The sequence below is a fragment of the Cebus imitator genome, unplaced genomic scaffold, assembly GCF_001604975.1.
Source record: "Cebus imitator isolate Cc_AM_T3 unplaced genomic scaffold, Cebus_imitator-1.0 Scaffold99, whole genome shotgun sequence".
Classification (NCBI taxonomy): Eukaryota; Metazoa; Chordata; class Mammalia; order Primates; family Cebidae; genus Cebus; species Cebus imitator.
Window position 1 is genome coordinate 5,193,467 of NW_016107414.1, and position 25,672 is coordinate 5,219,138.

The 25,672-nt window shown below is 37.7% G+C and overlaps 1 protein-coding gene across 2 annotated transcripts in view; it reads left to right on the forward strand.

Annotated features, from left to right (window-relative positions):
* KDM3A (lysine demethylase 3A) overlaps window positions 1–25,672 on the forward strand; it is a 59,479-nt gene that overhangs the window by 6,274 nt on the left and 27,533 nt on the right. For both annotated transcript variants that reach the window (XM_017536639.1, XM_037741369.1), the window contains exons 3-11: window positions 2,263–2,418; window positions 3,636–3,746; window positions 7,880–7,982; window positions 9,229–9,353; window positions 9,580–9,652; window positions 9,752–9,840; window positions 16,815–16,978; window positions 19,134–19,645; window positions 23,278–23,482. In XM_017536639.1, the coding sequence (XP_017392128.1) occupies window positions 2,263–2,418; window positions 3,636–3,746; window positions 7,880–7,982; window positions 9,229–9,353; window positions 9,580–9,652; window positions 9,752–9,840; window positions 16,815–16,978; window positions 19,134–19,645; window positions 23,278–23,482 (1,538 nt within the window). The remainder of the gene's footprint in view (window positions 1–2,262; window positions 2,419–3,635; window positions 3,747–7,879; window positions 7,983–9,228; window positions 9,354–9,579; window positions 9,653–9,751; window positions 9,841–16,814; window positions 16,979–19,133; window positions 19,646–23,277; window positions 23,483–25,672) is intronic.

Genomic DNA, 25,672 nt, shown 5'->3' on the forward strand with positions numbered 1-25,672 from the left:
TTTTTTTTTTTTTTTTTTTTTTTTTTGCTCAATAGATATTAGATAATGATGTTGAAGACCCTCTTTCCCTTACTCCTAAAGTAATAAGTGATACCTTGAGAAAGTTAAGATTTGAATTACCATAGAGGTTTTAAAAGTATCTAGTTGTCTTGCCGGACACTTACATACACTGTCTTTTAAAATATGCCTAATGGTGCAATGAGAGATAGGTGTTACTTTTTTCATTTTGAAAAACATTGAGAGAACTTAGATTTCAGTGAGGGTTCTTAACTTGGGGTGCAGGTTAGTTGGTTTCCTTTGTAATCGTATTTTATTTTATATATGTAAAATCATTCTAAGAGATTCAGTGTAGCTGGAATTCAAACCAAGATCTCTCTGAATCTGGATCTGGAATTTGTGTGTGCTTATTCCTCTTATACCACATTGCTGATAGATGAGAAAACTATCTCTACCCACTTTTCTGAAAGATCATTTAGTTCATTACAGTGATAGAATACATATAACCAGGGAGAAACATATATGGGCCTTGCCACATGAGCGTTCACATATTTGCATTCATTCTGATTTGGAAAGTATTCAGTAATAACTGCAAAGTTAAAACCTGTAATACCAAGAAGATATGTTGTTTCCTAGGCAAAGTTACCTGGGAAGTTAGGGATGCATGTTTTGTTGGCTGAGCAACGTAGGGTAGATCTTAGATTTCATTGATTTTAAAGAGCTATCCTGTAGACTGGAGAAGGTTTGGGATTGGGGCTAATGTGGGAATTCAGTGCCTTCTCAGCAGATGAGAGAAATAAGATAGGAACCCAATTCAGAGGGAAATTTATTCATTAATCTGTTCTAACAAGTATTTGAGTGCCCATTAGATTTCATATACCAGTAATATACAGTGGTAAGCAAAAGCAGAGACAGATTTTGACCTATTAGAATTTGTCAATCAGTTAACCACAAATAATGCAAAATGTGGGTAAGCGCTAAGACAGAAAAGTAAAAAAACTTTGAATACAATTAGTGAGGGGACCTCTCTTGGGGGAGAGAGGCACTTTGGTAAGGGAAGGGTTGTTTGAGGAAAGGATTTACAAATTATGTTTTGACAGATGAATAGACATTAACTAGTTAATACACTGAAGGTTGAAAAGGGATATATGAGTGATGTCTATAAAATTATGAACATATTTGATAGAGGATAGATATATTAACTAATTCCTGAAAACCAAAATGAGAGACCTCTTTAGTAAGAGGAGGAATTTTAAATCGAAAAAAATAGTTATTTTTACCCTGATAGTTAAGGGACTATTGAAATTGGTAGAATCCAAAAAGCATTAAAGAGGACCCAGAATAAGTTAAGGGGTAGCATATTCATAATGGGTTAAGGAAGCTAGAGTGTTTCTGTGCTTTTGTATGACTTTGGCGTTTATGGTTTTATAAACAGTTCCTACTCATAGATCACTCCCAAAGCCCACTTTTAGACTGATTTTTTTTAATGTCTTGAAATATTTATACAGGTTGTAAGAACTGTGGCCTTAGGGTTCAAAGTGTTATGCAGGTCAGAAGCAGAAAACATTATAATTACTTGGAAAACAGTATTTCATGGTAGTTTAACTTTCATGTAAGAAGCCAGAGGTAGTTCTGAAAAACTCTGTGGTCATTATATTTATTAGTCACTCATTTCTGTGTAACCAAACAAGTAGTTTTAGACTCCAAATTCTGTGGTAAATTTCTTAGCTTATTCAACTGAAAAGGATATTGAAAATACACTATATATTAGGCTTTGTACTAAATTATACTCATTCCAGAGGAATTCAAAAGCAGGTGGTGAATTGTGGTGATGAGCAGTCATCTTAAATCCACTTATATTGTCAACAGAGAATTACAGTGTAATTCTATTAAGTTCATCTTTTGAGTTTCAAATTTTTGTCTTCCAGTTCCAAAAGTTCACATGTCTAATTTATATATGTAAACATCTGCTAAGCAGAGGTTCTTTGGTTTCTGGGCTTCCCAGGGGGTTACTTCAGGGACAGAGACTGGCCCAAAAAGCCCTTGACTTCTATATCCCGAAGTGAGTTGGGAGCCAAAGCCTGGTTCATGTATGATTATTTTATTGTGGGCTATGAAGGGAAGTGAGGAAGCTGGGAGGAGGAGAGCACATCCAGATAAATGATTCAAGTAGAATAACGAAGGTATAGTTCAACTGGGGCATTTGTAATGCTTATTTTTTATAAATGGAATCTGTTTCCCCCCTCCCTAATTTTGTCTGTTTAGGTGTGTGTGGAATTTGATGGAGAATCTTGGAGGAAAAGAAGATGGATAGAAGTCTATAGTCTTCTAAGGAGAGCGTTTTTAGTAGAGCATAACTTGGTTTTAGCGGAACGAAAGTCACCTGAAATTTCTGAACGAATTGTACAGTGGCCTGCAATAGTGAGTAAAACTTGGGCTTATTGAACTGCTGAGAAGAGGGCATTTTATCCATTATGGGTAAAACAAGGAAAATATAAATGTAATGCCAGAAAGTTAGAAAAAGCTCCCAGGATCTCCTGTCAGCCCTTTTAGGAGCTCTGCAGCTCTGGGCAAGTCCCTTGACTTTGTTGGATCTCATGTTCACTTGACAAATGGGGATGGAGGTAGTAGTGGGAATGTCTAAGTCAGAAGGCAGAAACCAGCAGTCATATGCAAACATACAGATCTGTTTGGTTTGGCCCTCACAGTAATTTCAGAAAATTTGAATTAATTGCCTACTTTAAAAAATGTGGAGAATACATCTAAAAATCTAGATTTCCACTGCCTCTTTAAAAATCTACAAGATATTGGCAACACTGAAGCCTTATGACACTTTCTTATGGCAGCAATAGCCTGAAGCCAAATAGTAGCCGTTGCCTTGCTCCCTGTAGGGTTTCCAGTCTTGATCTTGTGATCTTTAAGCTTTCCTCTGGCTTATTAAATTTTTTGTCTTTAGAGATGCTATAAGTCAGTATATGATTGTGCATTATCCACATCGTAAAGTGTGGTGCAATCGAAGAGAAGAGTGAGCACTGTCTGGAGAGGGTACTTTAGGCTTTATAGGACTTGAGCTGGTGCTTTAAGGAGGAAAGGTCAGATCTGGATGGTTTGGAAAGGCTGGGAGAATGGTTGAAGGCTGATAAGATTGTGAAGGGCCCTGCATACGGTGTCAGCAAAGTTAAGATTTTGCCCAGAAGTGAAAAGAGGGCTATGAAGATTCTTGAGAGATGTAGGGTTGTGGTTAAAGTTTTATTTTGCTGTTTGTATTTTTTTCCCCAGTTGTTAATAACTGACTAAAAACACAGGCCTGTTTGCCCAGAAAAGTATGCATACAAATATTTTTTACATAAATTTTTGGGAAACCATGAATCTGTGGATCCAGTCCTATATGTTACTGACTCCCAAACTGGAGTCAGTAACATATCTGGGTTAAATTATTGGGTTTAAATAAAAATTGCATGCTCTGTAGCTACATAATTGTTATGAGATAACTTGCAGTAAATAAAAAAATTTAATGGCTTTGTCACTTTCTGTATGTATGGAAAATTGCCAGTTCCTATTTTAAGAAAATTATGCTGACAGCAGTTACGATGCTAAAGTGCTAAACTTTGCGATGCTAAAGTTTTCTTTTGTTTTAGATGTACAAACCTCTGTTGGACAAAGCTGGTTTGGGATCCATAACTTCTATTCGATTTCTGGGAGATCAACAAAGAGTATTTCTTTCTAAAGACCTTTTGAAGCCTATACAGGTAAAACATAGAAACCATAGTAAACCATAGAAACAGAAATACGAACTCCTTTAACATGAGAAGTAAAGTACAGTTGAATCTTAAACAGTGTGGGTATTAAGGATGCTGACACCTTGCACAGTAAAACATATACGTATAACTTTGATTCCCTCCAAAGTTTACTAATAGCTTACTGTTGACCAGAAGCCTTCTTCATAAACAGTTGGTTAACATATATTTTGTATATGTATTACATATTGTATTCTTACAATAAAATAAGCTAGATAAAAGAAAATGTTATTAAAATCATAAGCAGAATATGTTTTCTATTCATTAAAAGGAAATAGATCATTATAAAGGTTTTTATCCTTCATGTTGAGTAGGCTGTCAGTCTTGCTATCTCAGGGGTGGCAGAAGTGGAAGAAAATCTGTGTTTTTTCATCAGTATAGTGGCCAACTGTATTGATGTTGATTGCTCTGTTTTCAATACCTAACAGAAAAGAACCTGTCCCATCAGCAGTTAGGTGTTATGCATCATTCCTCAATGTTAGCTTTTGGATTAGTGCTGTCCATTTATGGTTGAAAGGACAAGAGTACCATAGTTGATGGTGTTTGTGTGTGGAAACAGTTAGGTGATATGAAAATAATATTTAAAAGTAGATGTACTTATATTGCACTTCCATAACAAATATTAATGTTTTCATGAGTTATATATATATATTATATATTTTTTATTTTTTTGTAAGGTGCAAATGATGTATTCCTGGATTTGAAAATACAGGATTTGTTTGTAAAAAGAGTTGTATATGGATAGGTGGATGCATATTGATATGTGCATGCATACATATACACTCGTGCATACATATATATAAGCAATCTTCATTATTTATAGATTTTATGTTTGTGAATTTACCTACTTGCTAAAATATGTTTGTAACCCCAAATTAATACTTGTGGTGGTTCATGGTCATTCACCAGTATGTGCAGAGCTGCAAACAATTTGAGTTGCGTGATGCAGGTTCACAGCTCCCAGCTAAGGTCAAATAAGGTGATGTTCTGCCTTGTTTCACTTATGCTGTATAACAGGTGTGCTTTTTGCCATCTATTTAGTGCTGCATTTTTGTGCTTTTTTTTTTTTTTTTCGTTTGGTGAGTTCACTGTTTAAAATAGCCCCCAAAAGCAGTGCAGAAGTGCTGTGATGTGTCGTAAGAACAAACAGAATACATATGTTAGATAAGATTCGTTCATCTTTGAGTTATAGTGCTTTTGGCTGTGAATTCAAGGTTAGTGCATAAGCAGTATATGTTAAATAAGATATCTTTCAACAGAAATACATAAAACAAGATTGTGTGTCAATTGCTTGATGAAAATGTGACCAGAGGATTGAAGGAACCTACGCCTGTTTTCCCCTAGGAGCAATGGTTCAGATTTTTGCAAGCTGCAAAAAACATTTTATTAGCAGATACTGCAAATGATGAGAATAGATTGTGCCATGTGCATGTGTGCATTCACACACACACACTGTTTGTAAAACTCCCATCTTTTTCCACATTTAGGCTCCTGGGTCTTGCCCATGTGATTATTTGTTATGAAAATATTGGAAGAGGAAGAGCACACAGATTAATTTACCTCCACAGATCACCACCCTCAGAATAATGTTTATATTATAGTATTCATCTTTTAGATAACATTCGTAAAGCTTAATAATCTTATTTACCCCCTTCTGTTTTGTGATTTCATACCTGACTTGTTTCTTTGGGGTATAGAACTATGAAACCTATTTGCTAAAAACAGTTTGGGATCTGTTGTTAACGAGTTGCCGAGCCTGTATTGGGAAACCCAAAGCACTGGCTTTCCCTCTACTTGAGTTGCATCCATACTTCCATCATCTGGAAAGTGAGTGAAAAAAGGGTTTATAACCTGAATCTTATTTTATAATGTTTAAGTAAATGGAACAGAGGAAGATGCTTTCACTTAGTTAATTTCAGACACAAGTTACCTTCATATGTTAAGTACCCATCTTGATATTTTTCTTGCCTTAAAAGGAAGATGACTTGCTTGCAGAAATCAAGTAATATGCAGGGAGGTTGTGGATGTTTTGCTTTACTGAGTGATAAAAGGAATTTTTTTCTTAGTTTTGTTTACTGAATTTGCATCTTTCCTGTATTTAAGCTTTTCAGTTAAGGTAGAACTCTAGTTTTGTTTCTTGGGATTGAAAAAGAAACATCTAAATTATTAAGTTTATATTTGTTCTTAGGGAGTGGTGCTGTGAGCCATCAGTGTGAATGTTGTTATTAATACAATGTGAATATATAATTAACTGGGAAAACTATAATTGGTGATGTTGACTTTTACAGATCATGAGTTTTCAAAGTTTAGTACTTCAGAGAATCATCTCGTATATATGGGTGATCACATCAGGCTGTACAAAATTCCACGTTGTGGGATGTGATTACCCCAGTAGGATACTTGCTCTAAATGCACAGAGCACCGGAAAATCATTTGGCATGTGCAAAAGTTGGGACTGAAACTTAGGGTCTGTCTTTAGATTGAATTTCACTCAGTTATCTGTGGGTGAGAAAAAGATAAGGTATCTGGACAACTATCTCACACTTGTTGAGCTCTAAAACTCTTCTGGGCAGCCTAATATTTTTCTACTTTATCGAAGCCCATTGCGGCTCTCTCCATTAATATGTACATGTTCATCTTGTAGTAGGAATTGGAAAACACAATTAAATTTTTTGAAATTGCATAAGCAATGCATGCATGAGAGAAAAACAAAAACTAACCCATTCTGGTAATTAATGTTGGTCTCTCATGAAGACCCTAGGTTTGTCTAATGTTACTTGGCGAAAGAAATACATTTTTCCAGCACAGCTGCTCTCCATAACAGACTAGTTATCCTTCCCAGTGGGAAAAATGGATGAACCATTCTTGGTCACTGTCATTTCACAGTGGCAGAAAAGCATAAAGGCCTTATATTGGAAGGGCTTCTGTGTTTAGCACTTTTTTCTTTGCCCTGCTAGAATTCGGTTTGGCAGGTTATTCCTATTGACAGTTTCTGTATTACATTTATCATAACTGGGTGTGCACACAAAGCCAGAAGACTGTGGAGTAGTGCCAAGAATGGAGCTGCTGCCAAGAATTGAATGTTTCAGAACTGGCTTACTCTGAAGCCTTAGGCTATTCATTCACATTTTCTTGTCCCCCCACCTCCCTTTTTGTAGAAAAGAGTGCATTTGTAATGCGAGTCAGGTTAAATGCATCTGTGTGAAGTGAGTTATTTGTTAAAAATAGCAGTTTCTTATCAGAAAGGGAGCCAAAGCTTGGTCAGCTTTAATGGGCCTTAGAAAGTAGGGTTTTGGCCTAGGTAACCAGGCTAGGTTCTGGTTCAGGATTTTCCCTAAAATTGCCATCCTGGGTGCATGCATGCTCATCCCCAGAGTGGCCACTGGGCACAGCCATGGGTTCACTATTGGGAACATGGAAAAAAAAGAGCTGCTCATTATCAGTGGAGTTTGATGGAAAGAGATATGTGTACCTCTGGAGTTAATCTTTACGATGTGTCAGAAAGTTTGGAGAACATTGATTAAGGAAACATTTTTCTGATTGATGAATAAAGTAAACTCTCAGTTATGGTCATCTGCCCCTGCTAGGAGATTACACAGTGTATTATATAGCACAGGCAGTTTGTTATATAAAAGAAAAAAACCAAACAGTAATTGCAGTGAATTGACCACATACATCTGTCTCTTGTGTGTCTTATCTATGTTTTTTGCTCCTTGGATTTAGATCCGTGATTTCCCCATCCCCAATATTTAGGATACAGAGTGTTTTTTGCTTGGATTGACCAGCTGTTTGTTTGCTTATTATGTTCCCAGAGCCAAAGGTAGTTGTATTTGAAATTATGCTTTGAGCCACTCTTAATATTTCTCATGCTTCTAGCTTGGGATGACTTTACTTCAGTCTGCCTTATAGCTGTGATCATTTGGTGGTTTAGGACATTTTGAGCCATTTGGAATTGTAATGGTTTGGGCTATCACGTGGTTTGTTAACTCTACTTTAAACTATTTGATTAACCAATTGAAATAGCCCATTGGAATTTAAATAACTTTTCTTATTAACTGTTACTCTAATGATCTTTCACTTTTCAGGATGTAAACAATCTTCGACTTTCTCTTACGGATAATCAGATTGTCAGTAAAGAATTTCAAGCTTTGATTGTGAAGCATTTAGATGAAAGCCATCTTTTAAAAGGTATGTGCATTATCTAGTGGTGATAGTTCATGAGTTGACCAATAATTAGCTTGTGAGAAGCTAGAGTTTAGCCTCTCATTCATTTGCTGATTGAAATTTCTTTTTTTCTTTTTCTTTCTTTTTTTGAGACAGAGTCTTGCTCCCAGGCTGGAGTGCAGTGGCACTATTTTGGCTTACTGCAACCCCTGCCTTCCAAGTAGCTGGGACTACAGGTGTGCACCACCACACCCGGCTGAGTTTTGTATTTATGGTAGAGACAAAGTTTCACCATTTCGCCGTGTTGGTCAGGCTGGTCTCAAACTCCTGGCCATAAGTGATCTGCCTGCCAAGTGTGAGCCATCATGCCCAGCCATTTCTTACTTTTTTTTCTAAAATAAATTTTTAAGAATTTTAAAATTTAAAATTAACAAAATGTGTTTGATACTAAAATCTCTGAACTTTGGAAAGTTCATGGTTTAAAGGAAACTAAAAGTAAAGTAGGGCCAGGCACAGCTGCTCAAGCCTGTAATCCCAGCAATTTGGGAGGTCCAAGGTGGGAGGATTGCTTGAACCTAGGATAGGAGTTCAAGACCAGCCTGGGCAACACAGGGAGACGTCAATCTCTGCAAAATACTTTTTAAAAAATTAGCCCGGTGTGGTGGCACATACCTGTAATCCCAGCTGCTCAGGAGGCTGAGGCGGGAGGATCACTTGAGCCCAGGAGGTCAAGGCTGCAGTGAGCCCTGATTATCCTGTTACACCCTAGCCTGGGTGACAGAGCAAGACCCTGTATAAAAACAAAAACAAAACAGTGAAGTGGGTATTTTTAAAGCTCAGCTATATTTTGATGTGGAATTTGATATATTTGGAATATCAGCCTTGTAAAATTGCTAAGGCATTAATTTGATAACGCCTTACCTTCCCATTTATGTTATTGAGTTTCTACAATCTTACTTTTTTTTCTGTGTTTTAAAAATTATCAGACATAGCATTTCTGTGGGGGTTCCTGAATTTGATTTCTCTAAACCCACACAGGACAGTGAATGAGGTTTTGATGAATTGTCTAGTACTACTTTGGTCTGATCCAAAATAAAAAGTTTAAATTTCCTCCCAGCTTTTCTGAAATGTCATTCATCTTATGTTTATAGTGATTCTTTTAATGTTTACTTTTGCGTTTTTTAAAAAAAGACTTAGGGAAAGATTGTCCTGGATGATAGTGCTATTGGGAGATAATGCAAATTGTTCTAAGAATTTTTTTTTTTTTTAGGTGACAAAAACTTAGTTGGTTCAGAAGTAAAAATTTATAGCTTAGACCCTTCTACTCAGTGGTTTTCAGCAACTGTTGTAAATGGAAACCCAGCATCAAAAACTCTTCAAGTCAACTGTGAGGAGGTAAAGACAACGATAACTCCTTGTAAGATAACTCAGCAGAGCATGATGACTATACCAAGCATTTATGATTTTTTAGGCACTAAATATCTTTATTATTTTATAGGGTAGAAATAATTACAATTGTTTTAAGAAGAAATTATTCGTAAACTCCTATTGTTATGTTAGACAGATTTTTCAATATATTCTTGAGCATTTTTTATGTTCCAGTATCTTTGTTTTATTTAAGATTCCAGCACTGAAAATTGTTGATCCATCACTGATTCATGTTGAAGTTGTACACGATAACCTTGTGACATGTGGTAAGATATGTTATTTATTAAAATCTTTTTTCTTCTATTTCGCTTTTCTCACAATAAGAGAGACGGGGAAGCCAACTTACCTATTTTTAAATATTTTAGGTAATTCTGCAAGAATTGGAGCTGTAAAACGCAAGTCTTCTGAGAGTAATGGGACCCTAGTTTCCAAACAAGCAAAATCTTGCTCTGAGGTAACCTTTATTCATCTTTGTCACTTGTATAAAGCTTTCCTTAACTCTAACATTGCATGGCTAGTGCTTTTTTTTTTTTTNTTTTTAATTATTTATTTAATTATTTTTATTTTTTTAGAGATAGGCTTCAGGTTGGAGTGCAGTGGTGCAATCAGAGCTTACTGTAGCCTTGAGCTCCTGCCTCCAGAGTTGCTGGGAATCCAGGCATGTGCCATGCATGACACCTGGCTAATTTTTGTGGCTTTTTTAGAGACAGAGTCTTGCTCTGTTGACCAGACTGGTCTTAAATTCCTGGGTTCAAGCTCTCCTCTCGCCTCAGCTTCCCAAAGTGCTGAGATTACAGTCGTGAGTGAGCCCCTGGCTGCATGGCCAATTTTTTTGTGTTATGTAGCTGTCTGCTCTTCTTTGCTAGTTCCAGATCTTGGCCATAATTTCTACACTGAAGTAGATGGAGACAATATAAGTTTATGGTTTACTATTTTATGTTAAGTTTCATTTTTTGGTATTTGCTGGAGATTCTCAATAGATTTCACAATTACGCCATGTGGAAGTGTTCTTAAAGGTAAATTGAGTTGTGCGTGTCAATGCCTGGCACGAAAAGAGGGAAGGAGGCTTAGCATTCTGAGTAGTTTGGGTATTGAAATGGGACCCTCACCTTCTTAATAATAAGAAATTTTGATTGGGCATTTATGATTGGGTAAACAAGTATACTAGTATTTCAAGGGAAGTGATTGGTTTGCCATTACTAATTTCCGTCCGGAAAAGTAGAGGCTTTTGTGAATACTGCTATGGGTTCAAGTACCAGATTTAATTCTTTTCTGAAATTGATACCATTTGGACCAAGACTGTTTCTCTTTTAGGTGAGTTAAATCATTAGGATCTGTTACAGTACAAATAACTTTTTCGCACCTTAGAAATCCGAATGCCCTTGTCACATGGATTCCTGTGTTATAATTATCAAAAACACTTTTATGATGCTCTGCCTCGGGCTGGAGTTTAAAATTTAAATACTGACCAAACTAATGTTAAGATTGTTGTCAGCATTTGAAAGAGAACCTTGAGGTCTCAGGGAGCAAGGCCAGGAAAAATGGCATGGGGAGTGGGCCAGGGTCAATGAATAAATCTAGGTTTCTTGATTAAGGGCAGACTGGACTACAGCATCGACTAGAACCAAAGCTAGCACTGTGCACACCAACACTTGAGCCTATGTAGCTAGGATGGTTAATTGGCTTTTTTGAATCTTTTGCCTGTATATAGGCAACAGGAACTTTGATAATTCATCAAAAGCTTTGTAAACCAAAGTGTCTGAAGCCTCTGTCTTTCTTTGAATGGTAAATAGGCTTTGACCTCTTGAGGGGAGGCTCAGGTTGTTTATGAAAGAATGAAGAGGTAATTATGGAAATTAGGCTTACTGCCTTTCATTTTTGCCTTAAAGTTTGCAAGGTAATTTAAAGTACATCCATTCAAGAAACCACAATTACTGTATTAAGTACTCACTGTGTGGTGGATACTTGGTCCTGGAGCTTGAAAGGTATCTGGAGTTCCTATCTCAGTGTCCATGGGACAGTGAGGAAGACAGACTTCCAAAGGGCTCCCACAAGTGCCAGGGGAATGCTCTGGGCAGGAGCTCTGCAGGTGCCTCAAGAAGCAGCTTGGGCAGAACCTCTCAGATAGGGAGGATGTGTCTTCTTTGCTGAAGGGCAAATGTTTCACTGTGGCTGGAGCACAGGAGGCATGGAAAAAGAGAAGCAGGGTCAGAGGTAGGAAGTTTTGGTTTTATGCTGCAGATGAAGAGGGAATGTCTGGGGTGTTCCCGGGTTTTCAGTTCAGGCATTGGTTGAGCTTTGTAGATGATGGATGAGGGAAGGAGATGAGAATAGAAAAAGGGAACTGATTGGGTTAGTTGTATTGCCCATCATAAACACAGGTGAGGTGAGGAAATAGCTAAGGGGATAGAGAGCTATTTAGGAGACAGCATTCATTGGATTTGGTGAAAGACTAGGTGTTAGGACTGAGAAAGCAAAGAAATGTAGCTAATGAAGTAGGTAGAACAAATGGAATGTCCCTCATAGAACATGACTGTTCTTGCTTAGGAAGCTCAAGTGACATGGTCACTCAATTATTGATGATACTGTGTAGTCTCTCAGGATAGAAAGGGGCTGAGCTGGTGAGGAATAGGGGTCTCTGGTCTAGAAGGGAATGGGTAGTAAGCCTCTGGGTAAGTAATGTGGCCAGGACTACACACAGGATGTCAAGCTCAGAGATGATATTGTCAAATAATCCATAGTATTAGAAGCTGAGAGATAAACAGGATAGAGTAATAATTTCTTCATGTCAGATTTTAACATTAGAGAAATTGTTAGCAGTCTAGAGTTAGAAGTAGTAAATAGCAGTTCGGAGGAGTTGGTTGGGTGTTGCCTGTCATGGGGAATGTGTCAGTCAGTATAAATAGGAGTATGATGAAAAGGAGAGCTGAGCTACGAGATGTACTGAGGAAGAGGGGTCGGGAATAGGAATGGTGTATCCTGTTGGATAGTGGAGGGATCAATCTGGGGTGCAAGCAGAACCGAGGTCAGTGGGAACCTCCTGTGGGGGAAGGTACCAGTTCTTCAGAGTGTCGAGTGTGTCAGCGATGAGAAAGGCGATTGAACAAGTAAATTTATAACCTTCAAGGAGGTACTTGTAAAATGTGGGCATATAGACATATGTGATCCCGTCTCCTTGACCCAAATTCTTACAGGGCAGGAAACATTATATTTTAATCTTTCTCAGCATATTGCTCATACTATGTGTGCCATTGAGCTGAATGTTGGGCACATTAGAAGCTATTAAAAAAATAAGCCTGCCCTGTAGCCTGGAGATAAGTTTCTTACCTTCTGCATCTAAAATGAGAAACTAAATTTCAGTGTTTTAAAAATGTGTGTTGCAGCTCTTAAGCTCGATGCTAGTTGTGTCATTCTAAAGGAAGTTGAAGGTGGTAGATTTTTACCTAGGTTTTAGAAGTTTTTGAAAATATTTTTTTGATTACAAAGCTCGTCTCATTTTAAAATTTTTGGTTAACCTAGAAAAGTATAGTAAGGAATCATCACTTGTAATCATACTTCTCAGAGACTCTCTGTTTACATTTTGGAATACGTTCCTCCTATCTCTTTTTTCCCCCTGTATATATCACAGAGGCCTGGGTTTTTTTTGTTGTTGTTGTTGTTAGTTTTTTAAAACTAAAAAACTCGATTCCCTTATAGTGTATTATAATTATTATTTCATATTGGCAAATACTTTCATTCGGAATGATTCTTGTAATCAGACAACTTTTGGAAACACTGGCCTGGCCTAGATTTTAAGAGGGTTGGAGAGATAAAGGGAGCAGAGGGGAAAGAAAGATTTTGAAATGATGAGTGAAAGGTGAGTACAGTAACACACTCAGCACGATTCTCACTGTGTTTTCACATCCCAGATGCATTGGACTGGCACTTTTAGGGTGGTCTTTGGAAGACAGGCATTTTGGATTAGGTAGGCAAGACTCTTGACTGCTTTGATGAATGCTTTTGGTTAAGGTAAACCTGTTTGCCAGTGATATCTGGCCCCTTGAAGGTCTTCTCTGCCTAGCAGACTATTCCTCAGAGTTACGACGTTGCCTGGTTAATTGGGAAAGAGTCTGCTGAGGAGTGTGAGCCAGCAGTGTCCTTTTTAGAATACTATCATACACTCAATTATATTATCTCCGTCTGCTGGCAGGGGGAACTATTGCCATGACTGGTATAGAAGACCTTCAGGGAAAACTCTTCAGGTAAGAAGAAACTTTGACCCTTTGTTGAGTCAGAGGCCAGGGCAGAGGTGCACTCATGAACACGGGTTTGGGAATTGGAGTCCTGTTCCTGTTGAGCTAAACCTTAGGAAAGTTGTAGCGGGAAATATTTCAGTTTCTTAAAGGAAAAGCACGCTAAGTTATGCTACTTCACAGGGTGACAGAACTGAGAAAATTTTCACAGTGTTTTTCTGCTTTAAGACAGCTCATCTCTAAAATTGATTTTAGTGCCAGGCACAGCCCTATAAAATATGCTTCATAGAAAGACAGTGCTAGGAAGTGTTAGAGACTGAATTTCAAATCAAAGTCTAACACCAAAATCTAATACTCTTAATCACTGTGCTGTTGCTACTGCTCTCCAAATCTTTTCCTTCGTGTGGTGAATCACCCCTGTAAAAATAGCAGATTTCTTCTTTCTTTCCTCCTTCCTTCTGCTCCTCCATCCCTCCTTCCAACAAATATTTATTGCATATTTAGCGTATGCTAAACTGATCTACAGCGGTGATCATCACTTTCTATCACTTGAGGTAACTTATAAGAGTTATTGATTTATAGCTATTTAAAAATGTTATTTTCTAACAGCATTCACTCATTCATATGTTCATTCCACCAGTCTTATTTATTGAGCATCCACTGTATGTTTGGTTTTATGAGGTATAACAGAGTGGGCACAAGAGCAGGGTCTCTGCTCATAAAGAGTATGTGTCCCATTGTGAGGAGACTGAAAATAAATAAGTGAAAAGTACTTTCATAGTGTGATAAGTGCTATGAAAGGTGTAAACAGGAATATGATAAAGAGTAAGGGACAGCTTTTGGGATGCTACTTTAGAAAAGAGTAATCAAATTCTGAGAGGGAGACATTTTAACAGACTTGAAGGTGAAGAAATAGAACCAACCAGCCACTGAAAATGATGTAGCGAGAGAGATAACAAGTACAAGGCCCAGGCGAGAAAGGGCTTAGAACACTAGGAGATGAGAATGGAAGCCAGTGTAGTTGGAGTAAGTACTGTGAGCAAGAGGAGTAGTGAAAGAGATGGAGGGGAGGCGCAGAAGTGGGTAGGAGACTGGACCACATGGGATTCTTGTAGGCAGTGGACTGCTTGATCTTATTTGGTTTATGTTTTATAGAGATTGTTCTGTGGTAGAAGAGATTTTGGGTAGGATGCAGAGGATTCAACAAGAATGGAAGGAAGGTTGGTTAGGAGATGTGTAGCTTAGGGAAAAGATGGTAGTGGTGGCATGGAAAGAAATGGGTAGATTCAACACGTATTTTGCAAATAGAGTCAAGATTTATTGGTTTATTGATTACATTATGGGAAATTAGATTTTTTTTTTTTTTAAACTTGAGCAGCTTGATGGATCTTATATAGAGTAAAAATTTATACTTAGATTTATCATCCAAATTTCTTAAGTATGTTGCTCTTGGGAGAGTAACTTAAGGAAAGGTATTAGTGCATCAACTCTAAACACATTCAGAATAAGGGAGGTGATCAATGTGGGGAAACATAATTGGTAAAACTGAGCCTTGAATATGCATTTCGAAATGATTTGGCAATTAAACTTTGGGAGACTAATCTCAGATTACCAAGGAATTGTAAACTATTATAAAGAAAAGAACTTTACGAATAAACTAATTTCCTCATTTAAATGATTAGGAAGCTCAGAAAACACCCAAAACCAAACATAACACTTTCTGGAGAACATTAAGATAATATTTTACCAAAACTGAGTTGACTGAAATAGTATAATATATGATCAGATAATTTAGGGCCCAAAAATAGTTGAAACTATGCCAAAACTTTGCTAGTGATTAAATTCTTATTTTTCAGATATTTCTGTTTAGTCTTTTCAAGGCTGTCAGAGTAAATGTCTGAGAAAAAGATTCATGAGTAGAGATACATATAAATATGTTCAAAACTGTGAGGTTTTAAAAACCTGCTGGCTAGGCACAGTGGCTCATGCCTGTAATCCAAGCACTTTGGGAGACCAAGACAGGTAGATCACTTGAGGCCAGGAGTTGGAGAGAAGCCTGCCTAACATAGCAAAATCGCATCCCTACTAAAAATACAAAAAATTTGCCAAGCATGGTGGCGCTTGCCTGTAATCCCAGCTGCTCGGGAGGCTAAGGCATGATAATTGCTAGAACCCAGGAGGCAGAGGTTGCAGTGAACCAAGATGATGCCACTGCACTATAGCCTGAGTGACAGAGTGAGACTCTGTCTCAAAAACAGAAAACAAAACAAAAAAACTATTAATGAAAGTTGTACATCAGACTTTGGAAGTTAATAACTAGAAGATGAAACTTTGGAGATTCTTCGAGTTTAGATTTGGTGGTAAGGCAGGAGATTATTGTGAAAAGTATATGACTTAAAAATTTAAGCACATGCGAGAAACCTGGTGAAATGGGTGAATTGGTTTCACCTGTTTCAGCCATAGACTAGTTGTCTTGAGTTTATCTCCTTTCTTTTTTCATGGTGGGAGGTTTATTTTTGTGAATGGTATAAGCTGTTAAGAAGTGGATTCAATACTTAATTATTGTAAAGATAAAATTACCTGAAAAGGGAATGGGGACAGGTGTCCCAACTTTGCCCACAGGCCTGTTATAACTTGATATTTTTTGCAGCTTGAGATGACTTTTGTGACTTAATGAGCCACATAAGAGTAAGAAGTGTGTCCTCAACCTTTATTGCATTGCAAAGACTTATCTTGGTACCGAGTAGGCATCACTGCCTTCAAGAGTCCTATGTGGTCTGGTCTTCTGCCAAACTATGCAGTAAGTGGGTGGTGGGCACTCAAGTCATGCCAAAGTGAATGCATGTGAAGCCGCCACCATTTAAAACTGTCAATTAAAAGTTCACCTCTGCATTGCATTATTAAAGTAATTCCACCTGACTGTTTTCCTGGCACAATGATTCAGAGGTCTGAAAAAGATAAGCTTGTGATCCTTCGTAGGAAGACATAAGTTTTGTGAAAAGCTGGAATGATTTATTTACAGCCTTAAAGTCCTTCATTTTGTACTTCATCACTTGTTTTACTTTCCTGTTTCTTTTTATTTGGCTACGGTACTGTGCTTGTTTAGTATCAAGCAAATGATCTTAAATTTGGTAGCATTTTATTATTTCCTAACTTGGAACTTCCTTTTAATATCTGTTGGCTTGATATCTTCTAGGCCTCTCCCAGTATGTGTCCTGTACAGTCTGTACCTACAACAGTTTTTAAGGAGATACTGCTTGGCTGTACTGCAGCAACTCCCCCGAGTAAGGACCCAAGACAGCAAAGTACTCCCCAGGCTGCCAACTCTCCACCTAACCTTGGAGCAAAAATTCCTCAAGGGTGAGTAGTGATTTGGTAAAGATGTTTAATTATAATAATGAAAAATGATTTTAGCAATGGCTCATTATTTTTATCTCTGGTTGTCCAGGGATGTTTTTCATTAGAGTTTCTGAAAGAAAAGATGGATAGATGCTTTTGGAGGTGAAAAATGTAGAAGGCACACGGAGCAACGTGGAAAATAGTATAGAAGTGAAAGGGGGCATGAGAAAATAGACTATCTTGATGTGGTGAGAAGGATCAATTGAAATAGTACAGACATTTATAGAGCAGGTGTCTTCTTTCAAAGAAAAGAGAATAGACTGGTTGTACATGGAAGACTGAGGTCAGTGGGAATGTGAAGAAGCAGTGAGGCATGGTTACAGTGAGAGATTCTTCTCAGCCTCGACATGAAGTTGACCCAAGTATAGTTGAGAAATGTGGCAGTAGAGAGGAGTCTAAGAATAATAGAAATGAGAAAGCAATAGCTGTAGGTGGTACTGTTACTAACTTGTAGAGAAAGAAAATGAGTAGGAAATGTAAAGTTTAACCAGAAATTTAAAGTAGGTACAAGGTTGACAGAGCAGGTAGTTTTCAGAGAAAGATCTCTTTTGGGAAGTGGTAGTGGCCTGTGTAGGCAGGCATTTGATACAGACCTAAAAATACAGCTCAGAGAGACTATGGTATAGAAAAGTAGATTTGGAAGACTGCTGCAGAAAGGTAGGAGAGTGGTTGAGCACACTGGTTCACTGGGAAAAAATAGGCAGCCTGGGATAGAGCTTGGAGGATGGCCATGTGGCAGATAGGAGGAGGAGCAGTCTTCAAAATAGAAAGGGAGGGAACATTAGGAAGTTCAGTGATATCCAAGGAAAGATTTTTCATATGAGTCTTTAAATGAAAAATTCTTCTCCAGGGTGAAATTCTTTGTTAGAGGCAGGAACAAAAAGGTATAATAGGAAAAAAGGACTTTGTATTTTTTGGAGAAAGAACTCTAAGATGAATTTCCAAGAAACAAAAATTGTTCAAGGCTATTCCCGTTAAGATGTACAGGGAAAATACCAAATAATTCTGTAAATAACTGTGTAATCGGTCAGCTATTCTATTTGCTATATATTCTGATCACTGAACAAACAAGAATGAAATTATTCCCCGTTATGGCTGCTTACATGTTCATAATAGAAAAGGGTTTTGTGCTGCAGCCAGTTTTTTGTTTTTGTTTTTGTTTTTTGAGGTTTTTTTCTTAGGATCTTACTCTGTTCCTAGGCTGGAGTACATTTGCAGTGGTACAGTCAAAGCTTACTGGAGTCTTGAACTCCGGGGCTCAAGTGATCCTCTTGCCTCAGCCTCACAAGTAGCTGGGACTACAGGCACGTGCCACCACACCAGGCTAATTTTTAATTTTTTTGTAGAGATGGGGGCCTTGTTATTTTTCCCAGTCTGGTCTTGAACCCCTGGCCTCAAGCAGTCCTCTCATCTTGCCCTCCCAGAATCCTGGGACTATAGGCATGAGCCATTGGACCTGGCCCATTGTTAGTTTTTAATTATATTTTGTGTGAATATCTTTGAAGGGATTTCTAACATTTCTAATATACATACATATTTTAGAATTTTTATCTTAACACATTGACTCTTACTAGAGATTCAATTTCTGTCTCTTGGCAGGTAGCAAGAATCCTAGTTTTATCTTTGAAATTCAAACATAATCTTCATTATAGAAGAAAGAGTTAGCAGAGGTTTCTCTGAAATTTACAGAAAAAAAAAAAAAGAAGAAAGAAGCTTTCAGAATTGCCTCTAAATTTGATTTTTAGTTTTGACACTTATAAACCACAGAGCTGCTTACCTGCTGAGTATATTCTTTGGTTTCATACAATATTTTGTTTTGAGGGAGAGCTAAGGTTCATTGTGCTGTGAGAAGTACAACTAACTTAAGATTTATGAGAACATCCAGACAGAATTTAGGGTTTTATTTTTCTGAGTGTTTATGATATTTTTGCAGAACCACTGACTGATGACTTTTAACTGCAGCTCATGGAAACCTATCCTAAATTCTGTAACATATAAGAAATTTTCCTTTTTCTTTCATGCCGGTTACCCTAGGGAACTAAACAGTTTGTTTTGGGAGGATTATGGAGAGATAGAAAGAGGCCTGGATGCTAGCTTTCTATATTATCTTTTTCAGATGTCATAAGCAGAGTTTACCAGAGGAGATTTCTTCCTGTCTAAATACAAAGTCTGAAGTTCTGAGAACAAAACCAGATGTCTGCAAAGCAGGGTTGTTCTCAAAGTCTTCTCAGATTGGAACTGGAGACTTGAAAATTCTGAGTGAGCCAAAAGGTAGCTGCACCCAGCCTAAAACAAACACTGATCAGGAAAACAGATTGGAATCTGTTCCACAACCATTGACTGGCCTTCCTAAGGAATGCTTACCTACAAAGACTTCTTCTAAGGCAGAATTGGACATAGCCAATACTCCTGAACTGCAGAAGCACCTAGAACATGCACCTTCCATGTCGGATGTTTCAAATACACCAGAAGTGAAAGCAGATGTCAATAGTGATAGCCCTAATAATTGTTTAGGAAAAAAGGTAGAACCTTCAGCTTTAGCTTGCCGATCACAGAATTTAAAGGAATCTTCAGTAAAAGTAGATAATGAAAGCTGTTGTACAAGAAGCAACAATAAAATCCAGAATGGTGAGTGTTTCTAAATATCTTTATTGGTGGAAGGTAAGAAATGGTGTATATATACACACACACACACACACACACACACACACACACATCTGTTTCTTGTCCTAAGAGAAACTATGTGAAAATGACTTTGTAGAAACAGTTTATACAATCAGAAAAGTTTAAAGAAGAAGATATAATTCCTAAATCTCAGCAATGATTACTGTTAATACGTATTTTGGTGTACCTGGTTTCATATATATAGAAATACAGATAAACTATATTATACAAATGGGTTCATTCCAACAGTTTTACCCTGTGAATTAGTATAGGAGTCTATTAGTATTTTAAAGCAAGGATTCCATTGTATGCACTTACCATATGATTTAACTGGTTCCTATTAGGTGGGTAATTAGGTGGTTCCCAATTTTTAGGTTAAGAAAATTTTGAAACAAAATCTAAAGCAATCTGGCGATTATTTCAGCTTGTCACTGATCTTTCTGTAACATCCAAATTGGAGTGGAAGAGGTGACCTCTGTCAGATCTATGACAGGTAGTTAAGATATGAAATTTTAGAAAAGATGCAGAATCGTATCATTTCTGGAAAAGGGACTTGGATTAAAGATGTTAAGGATAGGACTGAAACACCAGGAAGAGTGTCTTTGTTTACGGGGAGGTCCAGCTGCACCCACAATTTAAAACTGAATTACTCTTTCTATAGGGAAAATGGTACATTGCACTTGATGCCGTTTACATGAAGTTTGAGGATGCATTTTCATGGTGGTAGTTATCAGAAGCTCTGTTACTAGAATTAGAAGAACAAAATGGTTTCAGCATGTCATAAAGTTTAGCGCTGTTAGAATTTAAAGATGCCTTTTGATCATTGTTAGCTATGTGGGAAATTGGTATGGATTTTGTTAACGTTTTAGGTTAGGCATAGTAACTAACAACTGTAATCCCAACACTATGGGAGGCCACTGTGAAAGGATTGCTTCAGACCAGAAGTTTGAGACCAGCCTGGGCAGCATAGTGAGACCCGATCTCCGCAAAATTTTTTTTTAGAAAATCAGCCAGGCGTGGTGGTACACACCTGTATTCCTAGCTACTAGGGAAGCTGAGGCAGGAGGGTTGTTTGAGCACAAGAGTTGGAGGCTGCAGTAAGTTATGCTTGTACCACTGTACTCCATCCTGGGCAACAGAGCGAGACCTTGTCTCAAAAAACAAAACCAACCTATTTATTCGGATCAGTAAAAATGAATATATCTACACTACCTTTTTAACTTCAGGCCCCTTTGAAATTAGAGAGCAAGATGGCTGGATTTGACTTTCGAATCTTTTTAGTATAGCATTGGAAGAATAGAAAGAACTTTCTTTGCCTAGCGATACTTCTTACCTAGCTTCTTCATTGAGGTTTAAGTTAACATAGCTGTTAATTTGCATAAAACTAATTGCATAAGATTACCCTCTTCTCAGAAATTATGTAACTCCCAAAAGAAAGTACATATTCATAACCATATCCTTGTTCTATTTCTTTATTCTTTTTGAATCATCAGCTCTCACACTCAGCTAGTTTTTGAAGCAAATTATTTTAATATTATGTGAAGAAACAGTAAAGATTCTAGTGCAGTAAGCAGATGATAGATACACAAGTGAGTTATGGAATCCAGTTTTATCTCATTTAATATATTATGCAGCTTTCCCCCATCTAATGAATTTTAAAAGAAGTGAAAAACCTACTTACTTCTGGACTAGCTTATCCTGCTATCTACTGTGACTTTTGGTTGAGGCGTGAGAGTGTGATCAGAAGCCTACCAGGACTTCTGAGCTGTTCTACTAACTAATACTGCATGTTGGTATAGAAGGCTTGGAGAACTTTTCTGCTCCTTGGTTCCACTTTCGGTCTAGAAAACAAAAGCAAAATGGAGTCAAACAGCTGCCTTTTTTTTTTTCCTGTTCAGATCAATATGTGGCTTTTCAGAAGTGGGACTGCATTTTTCTCTTGACTTGGCTTTGAATTCAGAGAATCACTGATGTTAGTACCTGTTGCTGTCCTCAGCAAAGAGTTAGATTTAGACAGTTCAACTATCTTATTTCTAGGTATTTTCTCTCTCTCTCTTTTTTTTTTTTTTTTTTGAGACAAAGTCTCGCTCTTATTGCCCAGGCTGGAGTGCAATGGCGCAATCTCGGCTCACCGTAACCTCTGCCACCCCGGCTCAAGCGATTATCCTGCCTCAGCATCTCGAGTAGCTAGGATTACAGGCATGCGCCACCACGCCCAGCTAATTTTGTATTTTTAGTGGAGATGGGGTTTCTCCGTGTTGGTCAGGCTGGTCTGGAACTCCCGACCTCGGGTGATCTGCCCACCTTGGCCTCCCAAAGTGCTGGGATTACAGGTGTGAGCCACTGTCCGGCTGATATTTTCTCTTATGAGCCAGGATAGAACAGATAAGATAACCTTCTTGCCTGTAATCTGTAGAAGCCTTGCCCAACTCAAAGGATGATGTCTTTCAATATCTGAGTAATTAAAATTCCATCCTTAAACTACTACTCTCTTTATGTTCTCTTCTTTCTTGTTTTACCTTCTCTTTCACTAAAACTGAATAAGAGTGTTTAAGGGATCAAGGACTGACAGCATCATGTAGCAATTTACATTGTGCTCTAGTCCTGCTTTAAAAGAGAGGTAAGATTAGATCACCTCTAAGGTAATTATTGAAGGTGTTTATTTATTTAATAAACCTTCTTTCTTTTGGGATCTTCGGTTTTCTCCAAGACTGGCCTCTCCCACCCATCTCTCAACTAGTTCCCCAGAAGCTGTTTGTTTTTGACTTTTGTTTGTTTGCCGAAAAACCTACTTCCCTCTTCTCCTTTTCCCTCGACCCTAAGAAAAGTTCTTTTCTATTTCTATGAAATATTCCTTAAGGCTCTTAACAAATGGATTCCTTTCTTTGTTATTTGCTCTGACACAGTGATTGCTCTACATTTTCTTTAGAAACCATGTTAACATTTCAATTTCTCCCGCCCATTACAAGTTAAAACATAACATCTGCATTTGCTTAGAATTATACGCCTGTCTTTAGCTGGTGCTCTTAATCCTGAGTGGACCACATATGTGAAAGAAATGGAAGACATGTCAAGAATCACGTGACAGGCATTTGGGCTGTGTAGGGAAAGCAACTTGTTTATCGTTATTTTTGGAATGGTTACCTTTTGCATTGTACTTTTAAAAACACACCTTAAATCAGTCTTTTTTGAATTTGGAAAGTGACAGAACAGACGTCCACTAAGGCCTCTGCGGAGGTGAACCTCAAGAGAGTTTAAATTAAATATCTGATTTGAAAACATGCTAAAATATTTGTCTTATATAGGGTTGTGAATAGAAGTATACATCAACTTTGAATTGTGTCTGGCTGTTTAATTTGGGGTTTTCTGTTGCCAAATGTATTCAACAAATGAGATTTGTTTTATAAAGAGAATAAAACTCATCATTCTGATGGTAGTCTTCTGTTGATGCATTTTTAGAAATTACAGTTGAACCAGGAATGGAGAAGGGGAGTTCTTTTTATGGGAATATTGGCTTTTTGAATAGAATTCAGTCACATATGAATGTGATGTTCAAAAATTTGATGTTCTGTCTCCTTAATCTTTTATTTTCCTAGCCCCATCCAGGAAGTCAGTTTTGACAGACCCAGCTAAACTCAAAAAGCTGCAGCAGAGTGGCGAGGCCTTCGTACAAGATGATTCTTGTGTTAACATTGTGGCACAGCTGCCTAAGTGCCGAGAGTGTCGCTTGGACAGTCTCCGCAAGGATAAGGAGCAACAGAAGGACTCACCTGTGTTTTGCCGCTTCTTTCACTTCAGGAGGTGAGGCATTTTGGGAGAAGTTCAGATAATCTGGGCATACTTTTTATTCTAGATCATCTAGCATACTTTTGTTACTCTTGTCAACAGTAAATCTAGAACTAAAAAGGTGGTAGATGTTGCATTTATAATCTCTAGGTTGGAGAATCTAGGTTTTTTTTTATTTGCTGAGCAAATTGCTGACTCATTTATTATTTATTAATTGCCATTAAGAATCATCCCTGTTAGAACTTCAATTAGAAACAATAAATAGCATCAGGCAGAAGATTCCTTAATAACTAAACTCAGAATTTCCAGTATCATGGAGCATGCTATATAACAAATTGTCAAATACTTAGTGGCTTAAAACAATACAGAATTGTTTTCCCACAGCTCCTGTGGGTCAGGAGACTGGGCATGGCTTAGCTAGATTCTCTGCTTCAGGGTGTCTCTAGGCTGACATCAAAGTGTAAACAGGTTCCCTTCTCATGTGGGGGCTCTAGTGAAGAAGAAGCTTCTTTCAGGTTCATTCATGTTAGTGGCAAAATTTATTTCATTACAGCTGTAGGACTTGAGCTTCAATTTTTGCTATTGGTTGGAAGCAATTCTCAGCTCCAAGAGGCTTTCCAAGTTGTCCAACATCTGATTTTCTTCATAGATAGTTACACAGTGGCAGCTGGATTCTTCAAAAACAGCTGGAGAGTGAGATCTAGTTAGTTAGCAAGACAGAGTCCTGTATAATGTAACATAATTATGGGAATGACATCTCAACACTGTTATAGTCTGCCAGTTAGAAATAAGTCAAGGGTCTCTCCCACACTCAAGGGACAGCCATTACACAAAGACATGAACTCCAGGAGATGAGGATGATGGTGGCCATCTTAGACTTAGTCCTCTTCCACATTCTACGGTATTTTCTTAACATGGACATTAGAAATTGCTATTTATTTGATCTCTATTTTTCTTAGATAAGAGAAACGCTTTTCCAGAAAGAAAACTGACTTGAGTAGAAGCTCGAGCTATGTATTATAAATTTAATTTTAACCAACAGCTTAGTTTCCCAGGGAAATTTTATCTATCTACCTACTTACCTACCTACCTATCAGTCATTTTTTTTTTCTATACTTAATCTCATACTTATTCTTTGAGAATGATTTTGAATCTTTCTTCTACTAGGCCATAGTCAAATTTCATAAAAATTTTCTTGACTATCCTTGTTTGTAGGAATCTTTATTTCCTCTTAAAGTCAGATATATGTGACTTTGAGCTCTAACTCTTAGCACTTACTGTATTTTATCACCTAGAGCAGATATTTTAACCTCTCATAATTTCAACTTTCCTGTTGGTAAAGTGAGAATAGCACTATTTGCTCCACCTGCTTCTTGATAAATTTAAATGTAATTTTACAGAAAAATAACCTGGCCCACAGAGCATCCTATTTAAATGCTATTTTCTTTTTTTGTGTGTATATATATTTTATTGCACTTTAGGTTCTGGGGTCCATGTGCAGAACATGCAGGATTGTTGCATAGGTACCTACATGGCAATGTGGTTTGCTGCCTCCATTCTCCCGTCACCTATATGTGGCATTTCTCCCCATGTTATCCCTCCCCAACCCCCTACCTCTCAGTATCCCTCCCCTATTCACCCCCAACAGACCTCAGTGTGTGATGCTCCCTTCCCTGTGTCCATGTGTTCTCATTGTTCAATACCCACGAATGAGTGAGAACATGTAGTGTTTGATTTTCTGTTCTTGTGTCAGTTTGTTGAGAATGATGGTTTCCAGATTCATCCATGTCCCTACAAAGGACATGAACTTACCGTTTTTATGGCTGCATAGTATTTTATGGTGTATATGTGCCACATTTTCCTGTCCAGTCTATCATCGATGGGCTTTTGGGTTGGTTCCAGGTCTTTGCTATTGTAAACAGTGCCTCATCGAACATACATGTGCGTGTGTCTTTATAACAGAACAATTTTTAATCCTTTGGATGTATACCCAGTAATGGGATTGCTGGGTCAAATGGAATTTCTATTTCTAGGTCCTTGAGGAACTGCCACACTGTCTTCCACAATGGTTGAACTAATTTACATTCCCACCAACAGTGTAAAAGTGTTCCTATTTCTCCACATCCTCTCCAGCATCTGTTGTCTCCAGATTTTTAATGATCGCCATTCTAACTGGTGTGAGATGGTATCTCAATTTTGCATTTC